Consider the following 9,832-nt stretch of genomic DNA (forward strand, 5'->3'; position numbering starts at 1 on the left):
GTTACTTGTTTTATTAATCTTGTCCACTCTGACTAGGATAAGATGAAATCTCAAAGCTGTTTTAATTTGTGCTTCCTTGATGGCTAAGAACGTTCAACATTATTTTAAGTATTTCTTTGCCATTTGTGTTTCATCTTCTGAGAACTCTCTAATGCTATACTCCATTTTAAAATTATGTTATTTGTTTGCTTGATATCCAGGTTTTTGCTTATGGTGTTGGTATTCTTTGTATACTCTAGGTACTAACCCTAGGTACTAACCCTCTGTCAAATGTATAATTAGAAAAGATTTTTTGAAACAATTAATACATTTATTTTCCTTTAATATACAGTTAAGTCACATCTAATAGATTATTAGTGGATTATTATTTGTGGAATATTTTGACACCTGAAATTTCACATTACAGATTCAATTTGGCCTAGTTTCAGAGACCAAAAATTATGATGGGGAAAGAAGGAACAGTTTAAATCAGCTTTAAGTGGAAGCTACCATACTTAAAACTTGTGTTAATCTCCAAACACAAGTTTCGCAGTGGCCTCCCTCCCCTACAACTGTGTTAGTGATGTATCTTACTGGTGATATTTGTCATTAGAAAGATATGTATAATTATGAAAATCCAAAAGGCAAGCAAAATACCATAGACCCAGCAAAACACTGCCAGATAACCTCTGAAATCCCCATGCCTGCAAATGAGATAAGGGCTTGTTTTAGTTCAGTTTTGTTTATCTTAATTTAGCTTAGCTTTTGTTTTCCCTCAGTAAGATTGAAGATGAAAGAGGCAGTTCTCTTTGAGGTGACACAGGAAGTCACTCAGCCACTACATCCTCAACACGTGGACTCCAGAGTCAGCTCGCTATCACAACGTGTGCTGGAGTACTGCAGCCTGAACTGCTTCGGCTTGGAAGTGGAACACAGCTATTTCTCCTGTCAAGCCTTTTGCCTGTGTTGGTCACATAGTTCCACTTGACTGGATTTTTTTTTTTTGTTCTGTAGGCTGCCTCTTTGCTTAAATGATAGTGTGCTTTGTTGTACAGGAGATTTTAACTTAATGAGTTCTTATTTATTAATTGTTAGTCTTAATGTCTGCCCTACTGGAGTTTTGTTCAGGAAGTCTTTTCCTGTGTTAATAAGTTCAAACTTATTCCCTAATTTTTCTTCTGTTATGTTGAGGGTATCTGGATCTCATTTTAAGATACTTGATCCATTTTGCATTTTGTGCTGATAGATATGGATCTATCTCCAGTCTCCTGCATGCAGTCATTCAGTTCAATCAGAACTGTTAAAAATGCTATCTTTTTTCCAGTGGGTATTTTGGTTTCTTTGTCAAAAATCAGGTGTCTGTAAGTGTGTAGAATTATGCCCAGGTCTTCATTTCTAGTCCATTGAGCAGTGTGTCTGTTTGCTTATTTAATTTTTTAATTTAAATTTTAAATTTCAATTTTTTAATTTAATTTTTTTCATTTTTATAGATTCATTGGGAATTTCACATCATGTACCCCGATCACACTCATTTCCCAGTCCTTCCATGTCCATCCCCCACCCTTGAAATCTCCTCCCCACAACAAAAAGGTTAAATTAAAAAAAAAAAACAAAGCAAAACAAAACAAGCACAATTTGCATTATCTACGTACTCACTGGAGCATTGTCAAACTCTCAGTGGCCTACCCCTTAAAAAGAAATGAGTTTTTCCCTCCCACACCCCTACCAGAAGCCATCAATTATAGAGAGCTAACTTCGGCATCCTTATCACACTTTTTAAGAGTTCTCTTTGATGGCTTCCTGTTTAGGCTGTTACTTTTTTGGGGTGTGGTGGGGTACAGATAGGGGTTGTCACAGAATCCTTCCATGTTCCTCTTTTTCAACAGCACATCTCCATTCGTCAATATCACTGCAAAAGTAGCTTCCTGGCTCTTTACAGTCAGCAGGAGCAAGGATCTTGGGCTTCCACATGTTTTCTGGTAACAGCACAGACCATGAACTCTGGTCCCAAAATGCAGAAGGACCATGGATCCAGACAAGGCCCTTGGAGGCAGCCCAGACCACAGACATCAACTTGGTCTCAGGTGGCAGGCAGGCCACTCATATCAATATGGCCCTTGGAGGCAGTATGTCCTGTAGATATCAACATGGCTTCATGTGTCAGTCCAGACCAAGGGCATCCACATGGCTTTTGGAGCTAACATGGACCATGGACATCATTGTAAACTCTGGCTACAACAGGACCGTAGACCTGGACATTGTCCTCAGGAGCAGCAGGGAATTGGACACATGGCCTCAGGTGGCAGCACACGTCACTCACATCAATATGGCCCCAGCAGCATCAAGGCCCACAAACATCATCATGGCTTCAGGCTGTGGCACAGACCCTGCCTGGTAGAAGACAGTGTTGTAGTTGAAGGAGAGTCACAAAGTAATAGAGATGTGCTGGGAAGAATGGCTAAGGAGAGTCGTGAGGAAGAACCAGGGTGACCTTGGATCCACAATTTAAATAGGTGCTAAGTCCCAAAGAAACAGAGATGGGTTGGGAGGAATGGTTGAGAAGTCCAACAAGGAGGAACCAGGGATACTGTAGTTCTGTACCAGGAGTGCTGGCTGGGTCCCACAGGGATGAAGGTTGGCTAGGAAGGGCTGAGATGTCAGCACTGGAAGGTTTAAGAGTATCCAAGAGAGATTACAATGAAGGAAGGGAAGGAGGGCACAAGTAGCCCACTTGCATCCCAGCCAAGTGTAGTGGTAGAGAGAAGTTCTACAGTCTGCAGAAAGTCACAGTGGAATAGAAATGATCTTGGAGGAATGGCTGACGATGACAACAAGGAGTAGCTATGGGCAACAATGGGTTTGAGCCTCAAGTGGTGGCTGAGTCCCAAGGGGATGGCAATGGGCTGGGTACTTTCCTGGTTATGACTCCAGGCTGTATACTCAAATCTGAAGATTTGAAGCTGGGAACTAGAAACAAGAAAGAACATGTGGAATTTGTTTTTCTGGATCTGAGTTACCTCATTCAACATAAGATTTCCTAGTTCCAGTCATTTACCTACATATTTTATCATTTTGTTTCCTTTACAGTGGAATAGCATTCCATTGTGCACCACGTTTTCATTACCCATTCATTAGGTTTTTTTCACTTCCTAGTTACTGTGAGTAGAGTGGCAATAAACATGGCTGGGCAAGTATCTTTGGAGTAGGATGCCGAATCCTTTGATCATAAGCCAAGGAGTAGCAGAACTGGGCCTTGTGGGAGATTTGTTTTTAGAATTTTGAGAGTTAGACATACTGATTTCCAAAGTGGCTGGACCAGTTTTTAATCCCACCAACAGTGAATGGGGGCTCCTTTTTCAACATATCTTCACCAGCATTTGCTCTGTTGTTGATCTTTGTCATTCTGACTAGGGTAAGATGAAATCTAAAAAAATATTTTAATTTGCATAGGCTGTCTGCCAGGCATAAGAATTTTTCTTTTGAGTTATTGTTTAAGGTAGTCCTAGAGACCTCCCAAAACAATATAGGCCATTGTTGTTATTCTTGGTTGTGTCCAAGGAGTTGAAGGTAAGTCCTATTACTGAGGGCACCATGTACTTTGGACACAGGACTCAGAGGATTCAAGATGGGTCTGATCCAAAAATCTCTTCCATGATGACTAGTTTTCATGGCATAGGAAGCTGATATGCAAGTTGCCAAGGGAAAACAGTAATCAACACTCACACCCAGTGGTGACATCTGTAAACTACAACAGTAATCAGCAAGGTAAGATATCCCCAAAAGTGCAATAGTGACACTTATGTCTTGGCAGTAACCAATAGCCATCTAGCTGAATATAAAGCCCACTCAATAGGAAAGTATTCATGCCTGGCATTGTAAACCATGGATAGGTGGAAATGGAGCTTAGAGGAGAACATACTACTGCTGTGGGATGTTTTTCTGTATGTTGTGAATATGTGTGGCTCCCGTTGGATAATAAATAAAGCTGTTTTGGCCTATGGCTAGAAAGCTTACAGCCAGGTGGGAAATCCAAGCAGAGATACAGAGAGAAGGGTGGAGTTGGGAGAAACATCAGCCCTCCGCCAAAGGAGCAACAAGATGTCAGCAGACTACTACAGCATGTGGCAACATATAGATTAATAGGAATGGGTTAATTTAAGAAAAAGAGCTAGCTAGCAAGAAGCTGAAGCCATAGGCCATACAGTTTATAATTAATATAAGTCTCTAAATGATTATTTTATAAATGGTTACTGGACCGAGGGGCTGGGCAGGACGAAGAAATTTCCAGCTACATACTACTGCCTCTTTTCTAAACCAATATAATTCCTAATATCATTCTAAATTCCCATCCTTATACCCACAGGTAAGTGTAGCTCTCAACCCTCACCAAAGAAGTTTCTTTGTGCAGCTGGTGGAAACCATTACACAAATCCACAACTGGTCAAAATGCAGGGAATCAACTGAATGTGGGGTATCTATCCCCAACTGATGGATCTACAACACAGTCACCACACAGGCTCAGGGAATATTGTGGAAGAGAGAGCAGAAAGGTAACAAAGGCCAGAGGATCAGGAAGTGTGCATCAAGATTTTGAATTCTATGTATGACAGGGAAGCTGTGCTCACGAAATCTCAACAATATGAATACTTAAACAAGATCTGAACAATGACATCAGTTGACTTGCCAGTATGGGTGGGAAGTTTCATGGGATCTACCTGTAAATGAAGAGCAATAGGGAAGTAACAGCTGCTGAGAGAAGGGTAGTCTTCCCCAGGGTTGGTGCCCCTGACTGGTTATCCAACACCAAGTGGTCAGTCTTAAAAACATACGCATAAAAGTAATGCTAAGTGGACTATTCCATCTCTGATCCATGATTGACTGTTGATAGATCCAGACTTGTTTAGGCTCATTGTAGGCAGCTGTAATATGCTATGAGGTCATGACTGCACTGGCTGGCCCAGAAGAGAGAATGTCACAGGCCTGCTCAGAATCTTTCAGTTTTTATATTTTTTCTTTCCCACTTCTGCAAAGACATCTAAGGTTTAGAGGGGATAGTATAAATGTGCTGTTTATATATGAACAGTCAACTGTCACTTATTATTCTCAGGACTATTAGAAGCTGTGTGTCTATGCAGTCACCACCATTAATATAAAACAGAAGCTTCTCTTATTAAGGGTGGGATTAGTATTTGACTGTAAGTATGACAGTAAATATTTAGAAAAAAAAGGCACGCTTGCCATTTTTGACAAAATATTGATTCATAAAGTTCCTTAGAAAACAAGGATGGAAATACCTGAGTTAAATCTAGGGTTATTTGACCTTTAAAGATCATAAAGCTAAGTTAATTATATGCTTGTCCAATTGATAGATGATAGAAAGGACCTTTGTGTGTTTGTGTGTGTGAAGTCATGTATGTACACTCATGTGTTTCATATCTCAGATACTGGAGGATCATACTTGGAGAAAGTGTGTTGTGTATCCTTGCTCATTTGTGATGTTCTTTATGGAGCTTATGTGGAAGGAACTTAACTTCAGAGTCTGAGTCTGGAAAGAGACTCAGGTTGCTCTGACTCTGGTGCCAGTGCTGCCAGAATTAGTAATCTCTATTTTTAAAATCATTTTATCAGTATATATCATTGTAAAGAGTAAAGTTTTTATCATGATATTTTAATATAGGCACATAGAGCATATTAACCCTCACATCTATGTTCAGCATCTGGGAAAAACATGACACTTGTCTTTTGGATATTTGCTTCGTTATCTTAAAATGATGCCTTTAAAATAATAATTTATTAATTCTCTGATAATTTCAGGCTGTATACTTTTATATTAATCCCCTCATCCACCAACTCCTCTATCAAACCTCTCCACTGTCCCCTCACTGCAACCCAACTTGTAGTTTTCCTCTCCCTGTCTATCAATTCCAGATTATGGTTTTCAAGGAATCTTGCCAGGGTGACCTACCCTAGAGTGTGGTCAGCCTACCAGGCATCACCTGATTAAAGAAAACCAGCTCTTTCCCAGTAGCTATTAAATGTAAATAGCTCATCAGCTAGTGATGAGATATCATGGTTACCTTCATCTCTCCATGCTGATTTTTTGTCTGGCTTGAGCTTGCATAGATTTTTGTCCATGCTGCCCCCAGTTGTTGTGGCTCACATATAGAACTGTAAAAATGTGTTTTAGAAACACTGCTTCTTTGATGTTATCCACAACCTCTGATTCTTACAATCTTCCCACTCAATCCAACAATGTGGAAAATACTGAGGACTCACAAGACTGCTGTTTTCTGTACGTTGATCAGTTGAGGAGCCCTGTGTTAATTACCATATTGCAAGAAGAAAGTTCTCTGATGAGGAACAAGTGATACACTGATCTATGGGTATAGCAATAAGCCATATGGAATCATTTTGATGTTATGTCCATTTAGCAGAACAATAATATTGTATTCTCCCCTAGGGCCTATAGCCTCCTCAGCTACAGTTTTTTGGTTGTATTAACAGTACCAAAATCTTATTGGTACCAGTTCCTTCTCATTGAGCAAGTCTTTGGATATAATCCGAACATAGTTGGTTACTCCTATAACATTCATGACACTATTTTACCTGTGGATATATTTTGTAAGGCCAGTCATTGTAACTGATAGGTTTCGCATATGGGTGAGACTGATGATCATTTTCATCCTCTGGCAGCATGCATATGAAATTCCAGAGTCATGAAAACTATCTAGTAGGGACAAAGCTTCCAGCTGAGTGTCTGTTTTATCTCTCAGTCTTATTCTGTGACTCAAACATGTGGTATCTTCAGTGACAAACAGAGGGTCAAACAATGGAGTTCTGGAAAGTAACCAAGAGTATTGTTAATAGCCTATAATGTTTGGTGGTCAAATGGGGTGGACACCATTGACCAACAATTCAAAAGAGTTAATTGTTTCCTGGTACTGGGATTTTTATTTACTAGCATAAGGTGACAAGTTACAGTATTTGTGACCCCATTGTGAGGTAACTCTATTAAAACTCTTTTTATATATGTATATATATAAATTTTAGGAAGCGTCTAAAGCAGTAGGCATCCAAATGGCTTTATCAACTGCCTTTAGTGTTAGTTATCCCTCTCTATATTTCCTCCTTTATCCTGACTTCCCATTCCAATTTAACACTTCATATTCCATCATTCCCCTTTAACCCTTTGTTATCTAGAACAAGAGCCTCAAGAGTAGCCCAACTGATGTTATGTGACACTACAATCCCAGCTGCCCAGATAATTTTCTAATTTTGGTTATCAGAAATCCGACATTTCCCTCAGATGATGCTCTAGATGTGATTGAGAATATGGAGAGCAGTAAGTGACCTACTGAATGAATTCTATTGACTTTGTCCTGTGGTATGTACACTAACCTGTGTGAACCATCCACCAGTGAGCTCACCTAGCCTCAGGTACTGAACTGATGACTCTTTCCCTGGAGGAACATGGACAATGGCATTCTCAGCTAAACCCTTCCTTACTGTCAAAGGCATTGACAGTCACAGGAAGCTGCCATGCTTCACTGAGTTTGATTCAGTATTTGTGTGCTTCTGAGGGCAGAGCTGGGACTAGTTAATGGCTTTGTTTCATCTTCCTTATTCTATTCTTCCATGTCTAATTATAAAGTGATATTATTTTTTACATTTCCTTTTACTTTTTTAAGTTAAAAATTCAATTACATTGATTTTTGGAAGCCTTCTTAATCACTTCATCAAGACAAGAAGGCTCTATCAACAGAACTTTAAACATGTAATGTACTATTTCCAGTTAGTCTTCTTAGAATACCAAAGGAATGAGAAAAGACAAGGCTCACAAACACATTGATTACATATAGCATTCTTGAGAAATAGTCATCAAATTCCACAATTAAGAGACAGACCAGGTGTTGGTCTTATGAGAGTAAACAAGTCTGTGTGCTACCAAATGATAAGCAGCTGAAGTAGATGGTTTTTAGATCCAGCAAAGATGAAGGAGATAGTGTCTAAAACCAAGAAAGATAATTTTTGACAACCGGTTAGAAAACTCCCAGTTTCTCCAGCTGCAACAAAATACTGAACATGAGAAAGAAGGAATGGCCTCTGAGTCACTGCCCTCAACCCAGTGACTACGTCCAAGAACAGGATATTTCCTATTTTGGAGAGTCCTGGTTAAGCCAGTTATACATGGATTTGCATTTTGGTTAGGAAATTGTTGGACCAGCGCACTATCAAGTGGCTCTACATCCTGCTGGGTGGGGAAGCCAGTCCTATAAAAAAGTGCTTGGATGAATGACTGCAACCCACTTGGTACTCAAGCCCCAGACGACAGAGAACCTGGTGAGTCTGACTTCCAGAATTGATTTTTTTTGTGGTCTTCTTAGGTAGTTTAATTTAGAGAGAACAGTTCAGTGATCACAAATTGTGATCATGGGTTAAATGTTAGTTACCAGTCTGAAATTTAGCAATGTAGTATAGTGATACACTATGTTAGTTTGCTTTTGCCTTTTGTGTGTAGGTGGTTGATACCCATTGGAAAATTAAGACAATAGGGAAGGATTGCTTTGAAGATGGTGGCAGAACAGAGCATGTTTTATTTTCTTACATTTTGGTGTCCTTTTCAAAGACTTACGTAGCTAGAGTTTTTTTCTCCGGGTCCCGCCAAACCCCGGCAGTCCCGTAGCCCACTTACAAAATAAACATGCAGGTACTTATTTATATTATTTCAACTGCTTGGCCATTAGCTCAGGCCTACCATTGTCTAGATCATACTCTTATACTCAGTCCATTTCTGTTAATCTATATGTCGCCACGTGTTCCATGGCTTTACCTGCTGCCTTTACATGTTGCTCCCTGGATGGCAGGCTGGTGTCTCCTCCTCTCTGCCTTCCTGTTCTCTCAATTCTCCTCTCTGCTAGTCTCACCTATACTTCCTGCCTGGCTACTGGCCAATCAGTGTTTTATTTATCAATCAATCATCCACAGCAGACTTATGTCTTAGCAGGCATTAGACCCTTAAATTTCAGTATGTGTCTTCTGATGTGAAACTCATCTTCTGGGATTTCACAGGTGCTGATGTGATAAGAATTTGTTTTGAGTGTACTTAGTCTTGAATGTGTTATTTTGTGCAAGCAACACTATGTTCTTTGGAACAGAGATGTTTCTTGGCATGGGGAATGCAACCAAAGAAGGTCCTGCATAGTTAAATGAAACAAATCACTAAATTGGAAGGGAAAATCCAGAAAGTCCTAGAAGACGAATAGTTGGGGAGTACTGTGTGTATATGAGAGGATTACTGTCCAATATTCTATAAACTTCCCCTTTCTCTATGAGAATCACCTCTTGTGAAAACTGTCATGTAATGTCTTTCAGATCCTGAGACTTCAGCACGATGTCTTACCAACAACAACAGTGCAAGCAGCCCTGCCAGCCTCCTCCTGTGTGCCCACCTCCACAGTGCTCAGAGCCTTGTCCTCCCCCACAGTGCCCAGAGCCTTGTCCTCCCCCTAAGTGCCCAGAGCCTTGTCCTCCCCCAAAGTGCCCTGAGCCCTGCCCCCCTCAGCCATGCCAGCAGAAATGTCCTCCTGTGCAACCTCCTCCAGCCTGCCAGCAGAAGTGCCCACCCAAGAGCAAGTGAGTGCTTCGGCTGTCACCAGGACCAGGAGCAGAGAAAGGAATCCATCTCACCTACTTCCACAGCAACAACTCTACCTTCCCTTCAAAGCCTGTCCTGTATGCAGAAGAATCTTCTCCACTCTTCACCCCCCATATGCCAATGATGATCTCTGATAGGGAAGGCATTTTCATGAGACTATTCTACTATTGTCAAGGGGTTGCCGAGAATGGTCCTTCC

The 9,832-nt window shown here is 40.5% G+C and overlaps 1 protein-coding gene across 1 annotated transcript; it reads left to right on the forward strand.

Annotated features, from left to right (window-relative positions):
* Positions 1-9,370: 9,370 nt before the first annotated feature.
* On the forward strand, positions 9,371-9,616 carry LOC128106124 (small proline-rich protein 2D). The gene has a single exon (XM_052731440.1). The coding sequence runs from the start codon at positions 9,371-9,373 to the stop codon at positions 9,614-9,616; it is 246 nt and encodes an 81-aa protein (XP_052587400.1).
* Positions 9,617-9,832: the final 216 nt, after the last annotated feature.

Source organism: Peromyscus californicus, unplaced genomic scaffold (assembly GCF_007827085.1).
Source record: "Peromyscus californicus insignis strain IS unplaced genomic scaffold, ASM782708v3 Scaffold_9__1_contigs__length_137607984, whole genome shotgun sequence".
Taxonomy (NCBI): domain Eukaryota; kingdom Metazoa; phylum Chordata; class Mammalia; order Rodentia; family Cricetidae; genus Peromyscus; species Peromyscus californicus.

Coding starts and splice junctions, on each gene's coding strand:
- LOC128106124 (XM_052731440.1), top strand. CDS start 9,371: ATGTCTTACCAACAACAACAGTGCAAGCAGCCCTGCCAGCCTCCTCCT.